The sequence below is a fragment of the Vulpes vulpes genome, chromosome 16, assembly GCF_048418805.1.
Source record: "Vulpes vulpes isolate BD-2025 chromosome 16, VulVul3, whole genome shotgun sequence".
Taxonomy (NCBI): domain Eukaryota; kingdom Metazoa; phylum Chordata; class Mammalia; order Carnivora; family Canidae; genus Vulpes; species Vulpes vulpes.
Genome location: NC_132795.1, coordinates 60391973 through 60414377, shown reverse-complemented (window position 1 = coordinate 60414377; position 22405 = coordinate 60391973). Strand labels below are relative to the sequence as shown.

The 22405-nt window shown below is 40.8% G+C and overlaps 1 protein-coding gene and 1 pseudogene across 9 annotated transcripts in view; both read left to right on the top strand.

The window, feature by feature from the left end:
• Positions 1 to 15588, top strand: part of RIC8B (RIC8 guanine nucleotide exchange factor B) — a 99954-nt gene extending 84366 nt beyond the window's left edge. Inside the window, exons 9-14 of one of the 9 annotated variants that reach the window (XR_011997881.1) lie at positions 260 to 379; positions 2089 to 2237; positions 3541 to 3624; positions 7385 to 7523; positions 8186 to 8362; positions 14203 to 15588. Coding sequence is in view for 2 of the 9 variants with exons in the window: in XM_026010933.2 (XP_025866718.2) it covers positions 260 to 379; positions 14203 to 14314 (232 nt within the window). In the remaining 7 variants the exon portion in view is untranslated. Of the gene's footprint in view, positions 1 to 259; positions 380 to 2088; positions 2238 to 3540; positions 7524 to 8185; positions 8363 to 14202 lie in introns of all 9 variants that reach the window. The other 8 variants (XR_003236848.2, XR_011997882.1, XR_003236850.2 and 5 more) reach the window with 8 other exon arrangements.
• Positions 15589 to 21562: 5974 nt separating this feature from the next.
• Positions 21563 to 21689, top strand: LOC112929169 (U4 spliceosomal RNA; annotated as a pseudogene).
• The last annotated feature ends 716 nt before the right edge of the window (positions 21690 to 22405 follow it).

The following is a 22405-nucleotide window of genomic DNA, read 5'->3' as shown; positions in this document are numbered from 1 at the left end:
CAGCCATCCCTTAAAAAAAAAGTTGGCAAGTTAGCTATTTTTTTTTAAAAAAGCAAAACTATCACCCATTTCCCAAAGCAAATTAGTAGAAAAAGTAAATTTTAAAAAATTGCTATAGCAGTTCTACACTACAAAATTGCTATTATTGCCAATTTTTGGCTATTATACTCTTTCTTATTATAACTTACAACTTGGACCAGAAAGTATAGAAAGAGCATAATTTTAAAACATACAGCATAACTTTTTTTTCTTTTTGTAGCATTAATCTTATCACTGGTCATTTAGAGGAACCAATGCCAAACCCCATAGATGAAATGACAGAAGAACAAAAAGAATATGAAGCCATGAAACTTGTCAACATGCTTGATAAACTTTCCAGGTATTGTATTCCCATCCATTTTCTGCTTGGTTTCTAAAAATGTTCTATTTCTTTGTCTCTCTTACTGAGAGTTATCATGGAACAGCAACTCTGGAAATCCATGTTAATTGGAACAGGGTGGCCCGGGCAGCAGTAGTTCAGATCTCTCTTGGCTACCATGGTTTTTCTACATGTGCCGCTTCTGGATGTGCATTCTTAAACATTTAAACTCTCAAAGCTAGGATAGTAACAACTAGATCACTGTGATATTTAACCAACTAACCTCCCTGTCTTCAAAAAGATGCTGTGAGTTAGGTTCAATGATTTTGCTGCTTCTTGTATTTTTTGTTTTAGTCTGTTTTGGTTTTTGTTCCAAATCATTATGCTTTTTTTTCCCCCTCATTTTTGATGTGCAAGTTGGCAATTCTGTCTTTTTGGGTTGCTGCTGAAACCAAGAATTCTAAAATGTCATGTACCCAACAGGAAAAAGTGAAAAGGAATAGCTCAAATTAAGGGTTTTCTGAAAGCAAGTGCTTGTATTAATTAGGGGTTCTAAAGACAATCTCCCCTTCCTTTCTTGCTTCACACTGCCTTCCCTTCCCAAAATAGCCAGTTTTGAAAATACCTAAGTCAAATATATGCTAATCAGCAACTCATCATCTTAGAAGAGTTACTAGAAAATATTAATTCCTTTCACACTTGCCTAAATTGCTCTGTTTTCTAGTCATACATTGAGTCACTGTCTCTTTTAAGCCATCTTGAGTGAGTGCTTCTGTGTGTTGGTGGCAGCTGCCACTAAAGGTGTATTTCTTCTGATCATCTCCTTTTTCACAGTAACTATGTAAAGGCTAGTATCCCTCAGTCATGAGAAGTAGCAGCTGGAATCCAAGGAAAGCCAGAAAGCCAACCATTATAGGGAAAGGTATAACAAAGAAACAAGTAGAGGCTAAAAGCACAGCAGGAGGCTGACTTACATGGGGAGTGTGACAAGTTTGTGGACACTGCAGAGTCTAAGCTTGTTTCAAATGATGCTGGTCGTGTGGTACAAGTTATATAGAAATAAACAGCTTCTTCATCTACAAAGCTCGTATGACTAGAATTTAGTGACTTCCAGCTAGTCCTTTTAAATTTTTATCTTTTTCCAAAAAGGTTAGAATATGCTCATAGTCTTCAAATGACCTTTGTTTGCAGACAACATTCTCCATACCTTTATATAGAACTGACATGTTCCTTTACTGAAGGAATTCTGGTCAAAGAGAAGATACTTACAGGGTAAACTAACAAGAAGCAGACAATAAGCTCTGAATGAATATAGAAACATAAGAATTGTGCTTGGCTACTTCTGAAAGGACCTGATGTAGTGAGTGAAACAGTGGTATAAGTACAGAAGTGAGGATGAGAACCAGCAGAGTCCATATAGTAGAAGCTGGAGAGAGAAGTGTTAAAAGGACCTATGTGGAGCATATCAGTGTGTCAGGATAATAAACAAGTTTCATAATTTTCACTCCAATAATACAAGTTCTTAAAAGAGAACCCAGATGCTGTTCAACTACCAATACCCTAGATGAGTAAACTCCAAATTAGGAAAGTGGGAAATGGGAAAAAGACTGCCTAAAATAATACAGTATAATTAAGGTACTTGACTTACTAAAAGAGATAAGACCCTTTCACAAGGCATCCTTGTACAAGGGACAGAATATGGTGCTAGGTCCTTCTCCTTTTAATCCCAGGGGAATCCACATATTCTAGAAGCTGCCAACAAATAAATACAAAAATGTCAAGTCTGAAATATCCAAGCTTCCACTTGATTTAAACTATGCCTCAAAGAAGATGCCTACTCACCCAGAAACACCCAGCAGATGCCCACCTCAATCTAAAGGTGATACTGATTTTTGCATGTATAAAACAGAGCTAATATGTCTTGTGTTGGCTTTGATGGTACCAATTTTGCCATTAAAATTGAAGCTAAAGGCAACTTTAAAAACAGTCCTAAATCACAGACTTTTTGCATGACGTGTGATGGGTTTTTTATATTGTCTGCCTTTGTTTGTGTGCTTTCTAACATTTGCTCTCACTAATAATCAATGACAAAACTGTATGGAGATCAGCAGTGGGCATTCCAAAGCAGGAATGCAAAGAATGAACCCATTCTTTATGCATCTTATATGTTTGTCTTAAGTTTCTTCTCTCTCTTCACTGTTGATTTTTGGTTTTTGGTTTTTTGAGGTAGAAGAGACGGCATAGATCCAAAGTAAACTAAGTTCAGTACAATTCAGGGAACATTTATTAAGCAGCTACTCTGTGCAAGGCACTGTGCTAGGAAGATGAGGGAGATTCAGAGAACGTGACAGGCTCTGCCTTTGGAATGCACATTCTAGTGAGAGTAATGGCTATAATCTGTTCTAAAATACAAGGTAGATGGAAATAATGACAAAATAAGGTCTATGTTGAACTGTAAACACCCAGGAAAAGGAGCAGTTCATTCTGTCTGGATGAATCAAGGACGATTTCACAGGGAAGATAGCATTTGTGCTGATTCTTGAAGTTAAAAAGTATTTAATAGATAAGTGGAGAAATGACCATTCATTCCAGGTAGAGGGAAATCTATTCTTGTCAATAATAGAAACCTTTGGTATTCACAGACTGCATCTTTCTTCCACAAAGCTCAGGTTGTTTTATTATTATTTGATTAATATAATCTGTTATCAGATTTATAACTGGGGGAAGCAAGAACCCAAAGAATTGCCCAGAATATTTCCAAGCTACTGATGTGATAATCCATTTCCTTTTAAGAGTTACAAAACACTTCCACATACATTCTCTTTCTAGCTTCGTGACAAAGTGAGGCTAGGAACTTCATTTTCCAGAACTCAAGGCCTTTGCTCTGTCCACTGTGCTACTGTGTCTGTCTGTTAGAGTCAGTGTTTGCCAGAACACTTCTTAATCATCCTCTTCAGCATCGTGCTACTGGTTCCCTCAACTGTCACTCTGAGGATGTTCTTCATCCCACCAAGTCTTTATTGTGCTAAGAGTGTACTGTAGCTTTGTCTGATTAACTTTCCTTCTCAAAAATGAAATCATTTTCTCCTGGGCCTGAATTGAAAGGCATGTGAGTAAAGGCTAGGTTGGAGGTGACGTGGCCAATGAATGGACACTAGACACTTCCTTTTTTCCATCCATAGGAGAGCAGATGTGAAGGACCTGCACCAGGATGGTGGTTAGCAACAGTGGCCCGTGCCAAAGCACTTACCAAAGTGATGACTAAGGTTGGTCATGCCAAGTACTGTTACTGAGCCTGGTGTAGGGTATAGATGTCATCCACTACCAAAACTATAAAACCACCAATGCAAAAATTAAAGTTAATTTCCACTTTGCCCCCATGCTGGACATAGTAACTGCCACAAGGAGCTCACGCCCTCAGCAGCTTTATCATAGCTGTATTTCCAAGGACAGTGGAGAGATTCATGCTCAAACATTTTCTTCCCACTGATTACCAACTGATGTAGTAGTATTCCTCGTGATTTTGTTTGTGTATATAAGGATTGTATTTGCAACAGATGTAGGTAAGGGGATTGGCAGTGGACCTGGAGATCTTAAGAGTTTGAAAATAATCTGAACCCTGTAAATCCCATCATGTCTAGCTAGTACAGTGCCTTGTACCCTGTGGTTCCCCTAGTGTATGATGATGAAATAATGAGCACAGCTGATCCCCAAATCTGTAGGCTGGTTTTTTGCTCTATCAAATAGCCTATGTGGTTTAAGACTTTATACCTTTGTCAGTTCCATTTCTTAGCCAGATATGATAAAATTCAGGGCTGGAAAGGAATTCCATAAAGGTACTTTGGCCCATGACTGACTAATTTAAATATTGGGGTATATAATTTATTTTAAATGATCATTGTAATGTATATCAAACATAAAGACCTGAGGCATGAGATTAAAAATGTCAAATGAAGCTTTCTTTGTGAAAGCAGAGGTAAAAAAGGGTAAAAATTGCTTCTCTGAATTGGAAAACAAGTAAGCCCCTGTAATGTAAGTGGGAGATCAGTATGAGGACTGTGTTTAAGCAAGTCCAGTGCAGCTAATACAATTGCATTCACCTTAGCTACAGCACACAGCTCATGTATAATAACGCAGCCTCCTCCAGAAGAAGGGAGAGAGGATTGATTGGCTTAAGCTTAAACTAACCAAAGGAAATAATATTTCAAGTTTAAGCTTTGTTTTGACTTTTCTAATCCCCTTTAGTTCCTTAATTGGAACCAGGCACTGATTAATCACCACCACCACCCCACCCCACCCCACCCCACCCCGGTCACGTTTAACAAGGTACATTGCCATTTTGCTTATATATTCTATCAAAATCTAAATTTTACATTTAAATCATTGTTTCCCATTTCTTCCTTATCTATTCCTTATTTTATATGTATGTAAATAATGTGTGTAGTATTTGGGACATGGCTTTCTTAGTAAATGCAGATTCCAAGTATGGGACTAGTTCCCTTTAATCCAGAGATTATTTTTAGACTTATTAAAGCTGGGATTATTTTTAGACTTATTAAAGCTGGCTGACTGAAAAGTAATATGTAATTTTTTTCCCTATGAATAAGTTACTGTGCTTAATCGACAACTGTTGATTACACCCACCTTTATGATAAGTTAGTCAAGGACATGTTTTTCAGGTATGTTTCTGAAACATCCAATTTTTGAAGCATCATGAGATCTATTGTGGGTACAAAAGTATAAAGATTTTAAATGTGAAGGGGCAATTAATTTGAGAAACTTGATATTGTGTGTATTTAGGTCATCAAGGGCCCTTCCACTGGCTAGACATCTCTAAGTAGGATGTCCTGCTACCTTTGTATTGTCTGTTGGTAGTCATTGTCCTTTAAACCTCTGTGGTACGAATGACTACTTTGAGCTCTTAGCTTAAGCACTAGCTGAAATGGCTTCTATTAGAGAAACATCAAATAAGAATAATGTCCCCTGGCTGTTTGTGCTCTTAGATACCCTCCTTCAACTTTTACATCTTTCTAATTGGGGAGAGCTTGTAGGAACTTCTAAATCTACTGTTTTACTCAACAGTGTCACTGGGCAGGCTGACCCCCTTATTGATAATTATTTTGCTAATTTGAACAACAGGATAGAAACATTCTGTAGAGAAATTGCCAAGAAATAAGATGACTTCCACTTCAGGATAAAACTGAATTTGATTCTTAGCACTGTCTCTAACCTCTTTTTACATATTTTTTTTAACCATGCTGTTTAATGTGAGGTAGGTAACAAACTTTTAGAAGCTTTGCATGTGATCTTCTAACAGAAATGAGGATACAAGACTAATATTTCTACAGTGCTTTAAAGTTGAAAAAGTGCTTCCATATATATGATCTCCAATGATCAGTAAAACAACCATCTGAATTAGATAGGGCAAGAAGTATTTCACTGAGAAATAAGTGGGACCAATCATTAAGTGACTGACCCAAGATTGGGCATCTGGTTAATGACATAGCCAAGATTCAGTTCTTAGTCTTAAGACCCCAGATCTTACATTATTTTGAAAAATGACCAACAGCTCTCAAAAATGCGTCAGTCTGATTTTAAATAAGATGGTCTAAATTTTAAGTAAATGCAAAGCACAAAGATACATAGTAAGCATATTTACCTGAGAAGAGAATTAAGATCTGGAAGACACGTATTCCTGCTTTTTCATTCCATAGTAGAGGTCTTCTCAAAGATCAGGTGAGATGTTAAAATAAATAGTTTATATCAAACATATACACACACATACCTTTACATGAAGGAAACCAGTGAAATTGCTATGACTCTATGTTAATATAAGTTCTTTTAATTACTTTAAAAAGACAATAATTATAAGTATTCTAACAAATTCTTAAATTTAATGCAATCACATTAAGAAAATCTAACTTTAAAAAGGCTTCCCAATGGGACTGTTTAGTCAACTCCCAATTACCTTTACAAAGTAGAAAGTAGACCAAAGTAGTGGACAATATGCTATATCCGTTTGTCATGGAAATGATATTTTTATGCTACATATTTACCTTCCTAATTGTACCCAGTCCCAAAACACAATGGTGAGGTCTGAGGGAAGATCTCAGAATTGCTTTGGAAGAGGCAGGTTAAAGACCTTAAATTTGCTATGGAAAAGCCACCACACCTCTCCAGATATACTGGGTTAGTGGCTTAGTTAAAGATCAGTGTACCCAGTCAGCACTAGGAGGCCATTAGATGGAAAATCATGAAGGATAAAGGGTTAGGGTCCAAGCCCAAAGGACATTCTTGCCCAGTATGTAACTGAATATGTTAAGCAATGGCCAAGGTTATAATACTTTTCTATGAGAAAAAGGGGTTATAAACACTTATAAGCAAATCAACAAGTTATTAGGCAGTCCACTGTACTTCAGTGTATTATGGACTGTTCCACCGATGCCGAAATCTTGAAATAAGATGCACTTTCAGACTTGGAATTAGAGCAAAGATTACAGAGCTGCTTTCTCTGGGCTAGCACTGGCTCCATTCTAGCAGGCATTTTTGGAAAAGCTCTGTGTTCATTAAAAATGTTTTATTTACTCACCAGCTTCTCATCCTATCTTTCAAATGTGAAAAGGAATTAAATATGAAATGGCTAATTTAAAATGTCAGGGTTCTTTTTTTCCAAGCCAACCTTACATTAAGAGCAGGAATCCCTGTGCCACAGAAATGGTTCCCAATTATCCCGTCTTGGGTTTTGTTATACATTGTACAGAAGTCAACAAAACAAGTATGTAACAGAACCTGCCTAAATAGCAGCCACCCTCATTAGAAACAGAGAATTAATCAGGGGGCGATTGAAGGAAGCAGTGCCTCACAGGTTTCCCCCTTTCTTCTTTTCTAATCATAGAACAAAATATATTACATAAAAGGAACGGAACTATTATGCAGTACTCAATTAGAGGGAGGTGAATAGGTCTCTAACATGCTGTTTTATCAAAAGAGCAGACTGGTGTTTGCATGACTGTTGTTTCATTACAGACCCTGTCATTAATTCCATGTGTCAATACTGCCCTGTAGTACACAGAGCAGACAAGAAAGAAGAGCCCTTGAAAACAAGGGAATGATTTTTGAGTCGTTATCAAGCTAAGTGGCAAGCGGGAAGCTGAAACTCGTATAGGTAAATTCGAAGGGACTCTTGGGAGATCTGCAAGTGGGAAACAAGAATGCATTTTACCAACTGCTTAATTATGTCCTGTTTTTCAACAAGTACTCTTGAATTGAATGCTTTGTTTGTATTGCACAAAAACATGTGCTGTGGGCAAGAGTATTCTCTTGCTTCCAGGTCAAGTAAAGTGTTTTATACACGCATACATCTGGCCTATTCTATAATGTGCGATTGGGTATGTTAGTATCTGAGCCCCAATATTGCACTGTCATTTCTGCCCCAATATTGCACTTACATAGGAACCAGAAGCCCTAAGAAATGGAACCTTATCTAAGGTTCTGAGAAATTATAAGCCCAGGCATCCCAGAGGACCATCCTTACAGGAAAATGGTGGCTCAGGAAAATGTTAAAATATATCTGGGGGCAAAAAAAAAAAAAAAAAAAAGACCATAAAATTTTAAATATGGTATAAATCCCATAATCTCCCACCCCCTAAATCTTTAAGAAAGTATTTTTTGGTTTCCATTAGTAGTCCCAAGGGTTAGGCTGGGGCAAAATAGGGTTTCCTTTCTTGGACGTGCTTTATCTATGTCCTCGTGCCTGGCCAAGCCCTTATAGATTATGGTTCCTTATCGTTTAGTAAGATCAAATTTCTAAATGATGTTTCGTTCCAGTTGAACATTCTTGGAGGCTTATCTCTTCCCTGGCCAGATGCCTGATCAGATGAGAAGCCCGCCATGATACTGTCACAGTGCCTAGAATGGGCTCTTTATCCAGTAGACATCACTGTACTTTTTGATGATAACGAGGGCAGTCTTAACTTGTGTTAAGGCCTGTGTATAGCATTGAAGGTAAGTATGAAGGAGTTGTTGCTATGTGAATATCTTAATCCTGATGCACATTTCAATATACAGTATATCCGTTTAACTATGATGTACATATTACCTGACACCTAGCCATCCTTTTTACATATGACCTTCATATTTAGGGCAATAACTCTTCATGAAATGGCCTATTTTTTGAGGGCCATGATTGAATTTAGATCCTTTCTTGTAACACTTGCCATTGCTTTGATTTACTTTTGTAACCATTCTAATCATCTGCCAGTAGTTTTGCAGAAAGGATTTCTGGTCTTGGTGTCAGTCAGTTATAGGTAGGATGCTGTGTTTGACTCTTAGGCTTTGAATATATATCTTGATTAGAAACAAAGGCTCAGCATTATTGAATTTTAGTGTCTTAAAAACCTTGCAGCTCTATAAAGGATGAAAATTATTTAGTAGCTTAATATTTAGACTCGTAGAATAGAATCTTGGGGATCATCTTGTCCAACCCCTTCATTTTATAGATGGGTAGACTCAAGCCCCTCTGGCTTGAAAAAATGACTTGCCCAAGGACACCCAGCAAGTTAGAGGAAGATCTGAGTCTAGAATCTAGACCTCCCAATGTCTGGATGTAAGAAGCTGAGTCTACACAGTTAGTGGTTGAGAATTCCAGTCTGTGTGGTACAAAGGGGGCCTGATTTCTGCTGCATTGTCAGAATGTCTAATGACATTGACTCATCAGGGAAATAATAATTAAAAATAATAAGAGAAGGATTCTTGACAAATGGTTCTCTACCATTCTCCATTTATGTCACGACCCCTATAATATAGCCTCTTAACAAACATTTACTGAGCACCTACTATGTGCCCCCAGCCTATACTAGATACTGCAGATCATAGCCAGATAAGACATGGACTCTGCCCTCAAGTTGCTCACAGTTTACCAGAGAACAAGAAATCCCTGGAAAGCATTATTCAGAATTTCCTATAGAATGCTAATACCTTTCCAACTCTGTAGATCTTGATGATGAAGGTGAATCTTCCACTCAAAGATGTGGCTTTTCTCTTGATCATGGTTTATTTATTAAGAGTCCCATAAAACACTATACCTTCCCTTTTTGTGAAAGTACAAGATAATAATATCAACGGCAACTCAATTTAGGTCATAAACACTTACTGAGAACCTGTTGTTGGCAAGGCGCCTGTGCTAGACACATAGAGATATGAAAATTGAATACGTAAAGCATAGAACAGTTTCTTTTTAATGTCAGGGCAATGCTGTTTCATATCTTTCAAACTTTGTAATGAGAATTATTTTTAATAAATATTCTTAGATAGGGGACCCTTGAAATAGAAGACCAAAATACCTCTATAACTATAATCTAGACTTGTCAGCCTAGGATTTCAAAGTCTCCATTCAGATCCTGTTTTGTACCCCATATCTGTTTTGAGCTTTCTTTTTCCTTTATCTCAGCCAAACCAGCCTGCTTGCCAGTCTCTGCACACAACTAACCCTTGCTTCTGTGCCTTTGCTTGACTAATTCTTCTGTTCCTAGGATGCCTTTATCCCCATGAATCCATGTCCATCCCTGCCATTACAGTCTGGCCCTGAGTTGTCTCCTGCGAGGAGCCTGTGATCAGCATCCCCACCTCCTCCTGTGTCCCTCCCACATGTACATAGCCCAGATGATGGTGCAATAACATTTCTGTGGTATTCATTACTGCTTCCCATTCTCCATCCACATCTTGCTGATCTAGATATAATATCTTATTAAATAAAACAGTCTAGTATAACCAGGTCATTCATCAGACCTTTTAGGAGTGAGTCTCTATATCAAAGATTTCATTTGGGTATTTGTGGGCTGTTGTATGATAGAGAGCAAGATCAGAAACATTGAGGTGGGAATGTGACAAGCCTGGAGTCCAGCAGAAAACACAGTCATAAAGCTGTGAGAGATCCTCTCTCTTTCCACTCCCAAACAGGACAAATTTCCTTTAAACATATTTTGATTACAATAAGAGTATATTATTGATGAACTGTCAAGTTAGGGAAAGCAGGGCTCTGCCTGTTAATCATCTCAAGCTTGTTGATCTGCTGTTCTGTAATTCTTTTAATATTGTTTAATGTGTGTGTGTTTTATCTTCTGAACTGACTAAAAGCTTCTTGAGGACAGGGACCATGTCTTTTATTTGCTTCTGCATTTTCATCCCCCCACTTACTCCCAGAGTGCCCTATCAAGCTTGGGGAGGCCTCCCATAAGCACATAAAGACAGGAAATGCAACTTGTGGTTCCAGCTTCATTCCAGCCATTACACTACAGTTTATGTGTATAGTGGCCTTTTGCCTTCATGACAACTCGATGAGGTAGGTATTTCTATCCCAATTCTACAGATAAGGAAATTGAAATTCAGAGAGTTCAAGGTCTTACTGTTAGTGACTGGTGGACTCAGGGTTAGAACCTAGGTCTGTCTGACTCCAAAACCTGTATGTGCTTTTCACTGTACCACAATAATAACTAATATTTAGGACCTTTGCAGTTCATAGAACTCTTTGATCTACATCATTGTTGTTATTGCTACCACCACTGGTTCTGTCATAGTTACTCCTTACATCATCACTAGGAAGTAGGTAGAGCTAGTATTAGCATTATCCCCATTTCACAGATAGGGAAACTGAGACTCAGACTTGCCCAAGATCACACAACTGGTAAGTGCAAGAGCCAAGGCTCCAAAAAGACTTCCTAACTCCAGATATTTTTGTTTTTTACACTGTATCACATTGATACCTTAATTAATTTGTATAAATGCATGATTTATGGCCAGTTACCACTGGCATCTCTCCAACCGAGGTGTCCTTAATAAGACCAGGCATTCCATGGAGCCCTCAGAGGAGCTTTCATGTTAGCGGAAGGGTGATAAAAAAGACCTAAAAAATAAATGCTTGAGAAGCATACTTCACAAGTGAGAATTAAAATATGGGGCCCATTATCTCATAGACAAGTTCCTATAATCAGGCCATGAAACTAATGTTAATTATTTCCATCATGAAATTGGAATAGGGATGAAACTGATGGACTTGATTTGAAAATATTACTCCTAGATTTGGAGAAGGTGCTAACTGCTCTGTTACAGCCAGTAGCTTGCCCAGCATCATCCTGTTGTCACAGAAGTAGAGTCATGTTGATAGTGGGGGCAGACGGGGTGGGCAGGGGCCTATCTACCCAGCGTCTTATCACCAATCTCAGTAGAATTCCTTTAGTCCCATCCAGGGTCCTGCTTCTACCTATCCCGATCCTTGATTCCCTAGCCCATCTGACTACCCTCATCCACTGGGTTCCTTTAGACCTTTCAACTTTCTTACCCTCAATGTTTTAGTCCCAGCCGATTATCCCTTTTTCCTTTTATGTCATTAGTAAGTAGTCCAGTGTCACAAAATCCTTTAACATGAGCAGTTAGAACTAGGGAACTAGGTTGTAAAACTATAGATATGTGGACTATATCAGTGCTAGAGGGAAGTTTTCATGGAACCAGGTTGTCTAGCTGGTTTTCATGCAAAGGCCTCAAGCTCTTCATGTCCTGAAAGGTGTCAGCATCTCCCCTCCAAAATCTGCTTCATCTGCTGTGTTCTTGCTCCAGTGAATTCTATCACCATCCTCTTAGTCATCTGAGCTGGAAGCCATAGGGACGGTCTATTCCCTACTCTATCCTTTACCAGCCCTCTCCCCTTCCACAGGCCACAGCCCACATACACTGTACAGTAACATCCTAATGACTGGTCTCTCTGCCGTCAGGATCCCCCTGGTCCAGTGCGCCTTCCACATTGCTGCCAGAGACACTGCCCTATGCAACAGACGGGATGTCCCTTACAGGGCAAAACCTAAGCTTCTTACCATAATATTTTAGACACTTACCCACTCGACCTCAGACTACCTTTGAGCCTTTCCTCCTGCTACTCCTTCATTGACCCTCAACACTCTCCAAACACTGGGCCCTTCCGAGCTTCATGGAAGCAAAGAGATAGAAAAGAAATGGACACAATCCAGAGAGGGATACAAAACACACAAGTAGATGGGACCATACAGAGCCCTTTACACAGTCTCCTATGCCTTCTTTGCCTGGCATTAGGTAACTTACTTGTGATGCCATGCCTACCTTCCCCAGGCAATACAGTCTGTGCTTCATCTTAGGAGCTACCATGCTGTCAGATTCTGTGACAGCATTTACCCCATTATGTACAGAATTATTTTTCATATGTGTTTCACCTGCTCCTTAAGGACTGTTGTGCCCACTCTTCCTTTCCCTGCCTGGCCTATGACCTAGCTCCTGGCCTGTAGGTGTTGAACAGACGTTAAACAGCTGAACTTAGTGCGCTCCTGCAGTGCCATTAGGGCAGTTAATCCAGATGTGGTATACTGCAAAGAGCACAAGCCCAAGGTTCAGAAGACCTGTGTCCCAGGTCGAGCTTGGCAGATTGGCAAGGTGTGTGACCTTGGGTAAGTCACTCAGTCTCATTTAATAAACAAGGGGGTTGGACTAAATGATCTCTGAGGCCCCTTCAATTATAAGTTCTATGATTCTGACCCCATTTCTTGGACTAGGAACATCTCCTTTATAACTCAGGAGCCTCGGCATAGCCTTGCAGCCCCCCATTACTCGGATCATCTTCTGGCGCTAGCCAGAGCTGCTTGATTAGGCTCCTATTGTCTGATCCAGGGAACACTGAGCTGTTCTTACCTCTCCCCAGGAGTTTCACTGTGCCTCTAACACCTCACAGTGCTGTGTGGCTGGCCCTCCCCAGGAGGGAGCCCTTCTTTGTGCTGTCCTCAAGGACAACAGCAAGGAGGCAGAGGGAAAGCAGCTTTTATTGTTCCCCTTCACTCCAGATCCTGCCAACATTGCAGCTGCTGCCATGTGGGTTCTTGATTATAGACATGTTTTCAGGGGGTGATGCCCATTTCCTTGAGAAATAAATTTTATTTCTCATGTGCCTCTTTGAGGCTACTCTTAAAGTGCACTGCTGACATTTTTGGGGTGGGAGGAGGGCTAGAGTTAGTAACTCAACAGGTACATTTGCCATAATCTCCATGTAATAAATAAGAGCCTATGAAAAGATTAAATAAATCTTTCCTAATGCTTTTTGATTGACTTAATCAATAATTAATCATCTTTAGATGAGGCTGTAACTTGTGGAGTAGATATAATTGGATTAGCTGAAAAGAGGCAGTTGGGGAGCTTTGAAGAGATTAAAATGGCTGTCAATCCCATAATTAAACTGCCACAAACAAAAGCAATGGTGTTTAAAAAAAAAAAAAAGAGGAAAGAGAGAGAGAAGGAAATAAAAGGGAGGGAGAAAGTTGGGGAAGGCCAGTTGACTTGGATTGAATCAAGAAGTACTTATGTCTCGCTAGAGATTGGAGAGGCAAAATCAAATGTGACAGATTTATTCCGTTGAATGAAATCCATACGTATCAAATCATCCACTTGATTGTCTGCCTGGCCCACCGGGACCCATGAAATTTTGGCAGCTTCAACTTCACTAAAACAATGAATCCACAAAAGGAAAAAAAGTTAATTATTAAAAACAGAAGAGACCTGCTCCTTGTCCTGAGCCCGTTTAGACCTTGACTTTTCATACTTTTAATTGGCTTAGTAGGTTTGGCCTGTGTGAATGAAGTCTTTTATCTCCCTCTTTTTCTTTCCATGCCCCTTTCATCTTTCCTGTTACAAACACACAGAGAGCTTGAGGAAAAATACTTTGGTTTTTAAAGACTCTTCTTTTTAAAAGGATGTGGATTGGGGTGGAGGGAAGGGGTGTGTGTGTGATGCTGGTGAATACTTTTTTTTTTCTCTCTTTTCTCTCGTTTTTCCAGAGAGGAGTTGCTTAAACCAATGGGACTGAAGCCCGACGGGACAATCACGCCTTTGGAGGAGGCCCTCAGCCAGTACTCTGTCATCGAAGAGACCAGCTCGGACACAGACTGAGAACGTCACTTGCCCAGCACTCAGTACTGCTTTTATTAGCATCTTTTCTCTGTAGCTCCAGGGGAGTCTTTTCTCTAAAACATTTATGCCCTTGCTTTGGCTAGAACACATTAACTGGTTTACTCGTTGAGAATCCAGCATATTTAAGAGGTGATCCTGTGTTTTTGCGATACTGAGGCATTCGTCCAGAGCTGCAGGTAGATGGAGTGGCAGGGGCTAACCACAGGAAAGAGGAATTCCGTTTCATCAGGATGGAACTGCAGGACTTCATCCTGTAAAGCAGCCCCAGTTGAATCTGGCCGTTCTGTTTGCCAAGGTTCTTAGAAGATTGAGTCGTGGCCTTCCTCTCGCTTGTGAAAGCTGCCCCTTCTGAATCTCTCCAGCAGACGGAGGCACGTCGGCGGCAGAGCGAGCTGCTAAGGGCTGAGGCAAGTGACCTGTTAGATCAGGACCGACTACATGGAAGCCAAGCAGCTGCTCCATAAACCTAGCCCCACTCTTCATTTCAATTTTGTACAAATATGTGGAAATGCACACACAACATGCACACACACAGCCCCAGACTTACAAACAGATTACATTCTAAAAGTTTGTAGGTCCCTTATCAAGAACTTCAGAATACATTTCTCCCTATAAAGGGTTATAAATGATGGTTTAGTTCTGAGGCAGCTACAGATGCCTATTTATTCCCTTATGTACCTTAACACTAGTAGCATAGAACTGAACCCCCATCTGTATCATTGCATGGGAGCATGCATTCTGAGGTCTAACTCGGGGTGCCAGGAACACACATCCTCCAACCCAGCAGAGGGGATGGGGCCTCCCGGCACACTGGGAGTTCTCTCGTGGCCTCCGCCAGGGATGGAGGAAGTCAGCAGCACCCATTTGTACATATAGGTCATTCATATGTCACAGGTTTTAAATTGGGGACTGTGTGTGCGCTTGTGTGTGTGTTCTACTTTCTACCGTATGTGATCAGTTTAATGGTAACTTTATTTATTTAAAAAAAAAGAAACACAGATAGTTACTGTTAAACTGATTAAGGCTGTTTATTTTTACTTTTAGAATTGGTCATATGAAGAAGTAGAATATGAATCCTGCAATAGACAGTGGGCCTAGCTAATCAGTGGCTAAAGCTGAAAGGGGTTGGTTTCCTCTTATATATGTATGTATGTATACATATACATACATATATACATATATACACATAGATAATGTGCTTAACCACTGCCTTTTAAAACTTTAAATTAAATAAAACATTGGGGTTGATTCAATTTAGCCATCTGTGTGTGTTTCTTTATAGATACATGGGGTAAACAATATTTCAGAGTTTATGCTTTTCTAAAGTGCTTTCACATCCATTACCTCCCTTACCACAGTAGCCCTTTTAAGGATAGGTAACATACACAGAGTATTAGTGGAAAATGTCATTTATTCAGAGATCCCTTCTCTGACAAAACAACAGTTCAAAGATGGACTTTTTAAAGGCCTTTGAGCTGCCAAAAGAGATCACCAGAGTCTCTTGCTCATAGGAGAGATCCTCAAGAATCTCTCTTTTCACCTCTTTACTAAAATTTGCATGTTTCTAGCAGGTTATCTGGCTTTCAAGCCCATTAAAAAAAAAAATGGCAGAGGAGACGGCTGCTTGATTGAAGGCAGGTCTACCAAGAGCCACTGAAGGCCAGCTGAAAACCAGATAGGAAGGTAGGGAGGAGGCGGAGATCTACACCAGGCATCGCAAGTCTGGGACAGCCTGGTTCCCAGAGGACACTGGTTGGCCCAGAAGGATCTGTACCTACAATATGGCCCATTGACAAATTCTCACAGAGAGGACCCAGAGTTTATTTTTAAAAACCTAAGTAAATCCCAAATACTCCAGAATAAAAGGCTAGAAAGAATACAATACACTCCCTTTAGGATCTTCATCCAGATAGTTGGAAAAGTGGTAGGTGGCCCATTTTTAACAGTAAATAAAATGAAATTTGGCAATTCATAAATTTAGATTATGTGAAAAAAGTTTAGACAAAGTATTTTTGTTACTTCATTCTACAAATGCATTTTTAAAGTATTTTTATAATTTCTACAGTCCAATAGCTTTCTCATAAGTGTCAGCTTCCCTAAATGAAGATCTGTTTACTGGAATAGCATCTTGCCATCTTATGCAGGCTAAGTGTTTGAACAGTCCTGGTTAAGTAGCTGTGCTCTTGTGCTTTCAAGGAGTTTGTTTCACTTTGAGTTTCCCCTGCACTGGGTACTAAGCACTAAGCTTTGTTTTTGAAGAGAGCATTTGCAGGGGGAGTGGAAGGACCTCATTTTGCCCCTGGAAAGAGAACAAACATCTGCTAAGTGCTTTCTACCTGCTGGGCTTTTCAGGTCTCTTATGACATGTAACCTCATCTCATCTCTTGTTAGAGACCTTCTCTGGCAGGCCTCAGTTTCCCAGTGTCCTAGCAAACAGGAGTCCAAGTCTGGCACCTCCCTCCCTCCCCTCACCACCCTGACCACCTGGGTCCTCACCGTGCCTCCTAGGCCCCTGGAGTGCTGGAGGGCAGGCATTCTCAGGCCATTTTAAGCAATAACCATGTCAGAAGAACCAGATTAAGGAACTTTGTAAGCAGGGAGGTAACCTGGAATTGATCTGTGAGTGGAATAGTTGCTCAGGGCTGGATTTCAAACAAGGACCTGGAATTCTTTAGGTGAGAGACCAGGACTGCAGACTTCCCCCAGACCGAAGCTTGCCGAGGTGACCCACAGTAGGGATGAGGAGGGTACAGTGGCCATCTGTGCTCTGGTCCCTCACGTCCACAGCCCTGCTGCTCCGGGGCATGCGAGCATGTACTAAAATAAGCTACTAGAGCTGCTGCTGTAGAGTAACAACTGCCAGATGCTTGGGGCCCCTTTCCCATACCCAGTGGCCCTGGGAGGGGGGAGACAGGTGTCTACTTCCCTCCTTTATAAACAGTGACACTGCCCGAGGCGGTACAAGTACAGTGTATCCCCTTACCACATCAGTCTCACTGCCTCCCAGTACTAGGTGTAAGGTGTCACCTGTATGGACTTCTCCCCACCACCACCTCTCCCATTATGAAAGTAATATATGTTCATTATGAAAAGTTTGGAAAATGCAGAAAATTAAAGTTAATTCACCCAAATCCCACCACCAAGATAATCACTGTTAATGTTTTAGTGTATTTCTGTCCTGTATATTTTCTATGCATATATAATTTATTTTATTACAAGACTGGGATCATACTGTATTTACAGATTTGTATCCTGCTTTCTTCTTTAACATATTGTGAGCATTCCCATGTCAATAAATATTCTTCAAAAAGCAATGGCTATATGATATTCCATTATATGAATTGTGGTAGACACTGCTAATTGCCTACCCAATATTATTCCTCCTTGCTAACACTCAAGATATCGTGGCCCTCACCCCCCAAAAAGGTGCATGGTGCCTTCCTGGGAGATAGCATGAGCCCTGTCAACAGGAAATAGGAAGGACTCCAAGTGAGGCAGATTTGCTCAGCCCTACAGCACCCGTTTATAGAAGCCTCAGCAGCACAAATCATGACATGCTTAGATTAAGTGCCCAGATAATTCTAGGGTTTTTGTCAAGGAGAGGCATTTGGCAGTTGCCAGGGACCCAGAGGACTTTTAGAGGTCTGCATGTGAAAGAAAAAATGTCAAGGTTTACTGCTATAGAATCCTGTTAGGGACCTGTGTTTCTTGGCGATGCACTTCACAGAGATCCCAGAGGAAACGGGCACACAAGTTTCAGGAGACACGAGCTATCCGTTCAAGAGAAGATGACACCTGTCAGAACTACTGGGTGTGTGTCGGCACAATGTGGAGTAGGAACAGATGAATGGTGTTCCAGGAACAAATATGGGTGAGGGAGCGAGAGATTTTTATCAGCTGTCCTTAGAAGGCTGGGGGAAATGAGCTTTCCAGGGAAGACAGGCAGCATTGTGCCAAGCCCAGCCCCAGGTCTTCCAAGAGGGGTTGGGGTGGGGAGAGGCCGAAGCCTCAGCGTCCTCAATCAAGCACTGCATGTAGTCCGTCAACCCTCCTGTGCATCTAGAATAGTGCTAGTTATGTAGGATCCTCAGGGGCAAAAAAGAGTCACTGTGGTCATTTTGTGAGTTGTGTGGTTCACGTGAGCCACAGTTGAGAAAGGCTGTCCTGAAAAAAAGATTGAGATTCTTATCCATGGCTTCTGGAGTCAGATTTAAGTTTTCTTCTAATGCAACACAGTGAAGGTCCTGAGCCCAAGGCTCCAGCTGTATCCCTGTTCTCACAGAACTTTACCTTTTCTGCATGGACCATAATTTCAGCTGTGCACATTTATGGAGCAACTGTGTGCCGGATACTGTGCTAACCACTTTACATACACTTTCTAATGTCCTCTTCATGATACTCTTAGGGAGAACTATTCCAATGATCTCCATATTCAGGTGAGAGAACTAAGGTATACAGAGAGCAAGTACTGTGTACAAGCAACACAGCCACTGAGTAGCAAAATCTGACCTCAAGCCTGTGTGACATACATGTAAATCTTAGGCCATGTGTTGCTTTTGCAATCAGAGGAAATAAAGTCTCACTTATTTGGGAGAAAAAAAATGTCAAGACTAAAATGGGAAAAAAATCAGGAAAATAATTTTCACATATTTTTCTTGTTCCATTTCCATGGCTTTATAATAAAATACTTTGAATCCTACTCAGGAACTAGTCTTCAAGACTACTCATAAACAGACCAATCCACATCAATCTGTTCAGTAGACATTGATTGGGCCTCTAGCATGTACCAGGCCCTGTCTAAGGTGCTTGGAGAAATACAAACGTTCCTTTCCCCATGGTGTCCACAGTGTGATGTCCATCACCAACGTCTGCATCAAAGTGCTTACAGAAGACCAGGAACAGGTGCAGCTACCACTGAGCAGGAGGCTTGTGGGGATTGCTTAAAATCTCGTAGGTAATCTCTGAGTGGAGCACGAGCTTGCCATGTATAGGGAAAGCCAAAAGAACTGGTTCAAACAAAAGCTCATAAGCAAAAGGCACAGGACATGTTTGCAGGACACGAACAGGTAAGTAGGACTGAAACAAAGGTATCCCAGCTGTTATGACGGGACACAGGAGTGGCAACCTGCTGGCAAGGGAAGGACACAATATGAAAAACCTGCCCTACGAAGTACATATTGGAGGGGAACAGACAGTAGAAGAGACCAGACAGACCGTCTGTTGCATTGGGGCCCGGGAGGGCAAGCAGGGCCTGGACAGGTGCCGTGGCAGTAGGTGTAGAAGAGCAGGATGGAGTTAAGAGGTCCTTAGAAGCTGGAATAAATTTAATGTGGTCTTGGAGAAAGGCAAGAAGGAGCTCATTTCGGCTCCAATGGGAAGGGTTTTGGGGAGAAGGTAATCTAAAGCAGTGGTTGCCAACCCACGAACGAAGCATCTTTGGGTCTGGCAACAGGCAGGTGAAGCTCGGAGTTATTTCAAGGAATCTAAAAATTTGTATGGTCCCCAAGCATCATTTATATACTGAGTAAACAGTGGCTTAATCATGCAGGCACTCCTATTTTACAAATACTGTATATATACATCTTGATGCAATGAATAAAGTTCATTCATAAGCATTACTGAATTCATTATATCTTTTTGCCCATCTAGCTATTAGCTAGATTTTTCTCAGTCAAGATACTGCTAATAAAACAGCTATCCTGTGGAACGGAGACCCACAACGTTTAGGCTTTTAAAAAATTATCATAACTGAAAAGACTTAGAACTCTTAGAAACAAGTAACAAATTCAAACTAGACTCTTAATTCTGGAAAACAAACTGAGGGTCGCTGGAGGGGAGGTAGGCGGGGGATGGAGTAGCTGGGTGACGGGCACGAAGGAGGGTACGTGATGGGATGAGCACTGGGTGTTATACTATCTATTGGCAAATTGAATTAAAAAAAAAAAAAATACTTGGGCAGCCCTGGTAGCTCAGCGGTTTAGCGCCGCCTTCAGCCCAGGGCCAGATCCTGGAGACCTGGGATGGGATCAAGTCCCATGTCGGACTCCCTGCATGGAGCCTGCTTCTCCCTCTGCCTGTGTCTCTGCCTCTCTCTCTCTCCCTCTGTGTGTGTCTGTCATGAATAAATAAATAAAATCTTTAAAAGATAAAAAATAAATAAATAATAAGAAAAGTCAAACTAGTTTAGTAGTGGAAGAACATGGGTATTTTTCTGTTAAAGGAAACAGGACATGAACAACCAAGCTGTGGAGAGGATGGAGATGTAATAGGGTCTCAATTACAATCGAAGTCCAAGTCTTGTTATAGTGCAGAAGGAGATAAAGGAATTGATGAAATCCTTTTTTCACAGTAAGTGACTTTTAAGCCTATTATTTTGTCTTCAAAGTGAAAAAAACCTCAACACGAATTTCCTTCTTTGCTGCTGTAACAATTCTAATTCCCTCCTCCTCTACCCTCTGCCTCAAGACAAATAAACTCACTGGGAATAAAGACAAACTCAGGAAAATAAAACACATACGGATAGATTTTAAAAACCACTACCTCATTTTACCTAAAACACAGACCCTTGAAACTAAAACCTGACAATGGTTTAAGGTCTGGCTTCTAGGCGGCTAAAAGAAAAGAGTTACTCCTGTGGTGTTAAAATGAAAACATTCTCACACCAAAACCACAGTAAAGCAATGGAAATTAATTAATTAAATTTCATACTAAAAGTTTACATGAGCCATATGAGATTCCAACTGTTTAACAGTCAACAAAAAAAGAGAGAAACCATATAAGCCAAAGAATATAGTCAAAAGGTACATTTTTAATTAAGTATGTGTGTCCAAGAAGGTCAAAGTGATTGTAACTGCAGACACTTCTAGTTAAACAGAACACTTTGCACACCTGCATTTACCTTGACCATCTTCTGGAAACCCATCAAAATGCAAGTAAATGGATGTTTTTCAAGAAGGCTTAAGCCTAATAGGACAGTGAGAATTAAGAGGACAAGCGGGAAAGAGCCATCAACAAAACTTTAGAAACTGGAAATTAGATGAAGCAGGGATAACTGAACGTAGAAAGAAAATACCAGATGCCTAAAAATGAAAGCCTGCAAGAGTGAGGGAATCCAACAGCGAGAGGACACATGCTAGAACCGGCTGATAGCAGCCCATAAGAGCTGACGGTCAAATTTTTAGGAAAATTCCAAGCTGGTTAAAAAGAACCACTATTAAAAATTAGGTAAGCTTTGCGCAGTGGCAATATCATAGCCAATGAGGTTTATCTGAGGTACGATTATTGCTAATTGAAAAATTAGGTAAACCTCAATTAACTTATATTTAATAAAGCTAATACCTGTTCAAAAGTCTTCACCTCCCTATTATGTAAGTAGGTCTTATTATCTGTGCTCTTGAAGTCAGTCACGTCTATTGCGTCTGGAAGGTGGAATACCAGGGGCCTCCTGCTCATTTCTTCCCAAGTCCTGTTCAGAGACGTCATGACGACAGCTTAAGCTCGGCTCCGGTGGGAGGACTTCCACCCCGGGAATGAGCCAACACTGCAAATCAGCGCTTCTCTCCCTGGCGAGCCAATTAAACAGTTACCAGCACATCCTTGTGATAAACCCCGCAGAACCCCAGAGGGCTCAGGAGTCAGAGGTGCAGGGTCCTTCTGAGCATAAGCCTGTGGGTGGGGTGACTGGCAGTCACCTGGTCTCCCCAGCCTGCTCTGCCTCCACAACCAGGCGATTGCTGGTCTACTCCCGGGATGAGTTCATCCAAAGGTCTGAGGCACAGAAGACAGGGCTACTTTGCTGCATCCAAGAGAATCAGATAAAATCCCTTCTCCCAGTGAATTCCAAGAACACTGGCAGCCAGGACTCCGTGGTTGAGGCAACTAACCCAAACGAAGGATCTAGACAGGCTGAAGGTTAGGGGATCTGCCAATGAAGAGGCCAGATGCTGGCCCTTCCCCGCCCAGTGAAGCCACCGCTCCTTTCTCCCTTCCTTCATCGAGCTTGCATTTAACACTAACGTGCCAGGCCTCAGGTACAGCAGGCGCATAGTGAGCAAAATAAAGACCCTGCTC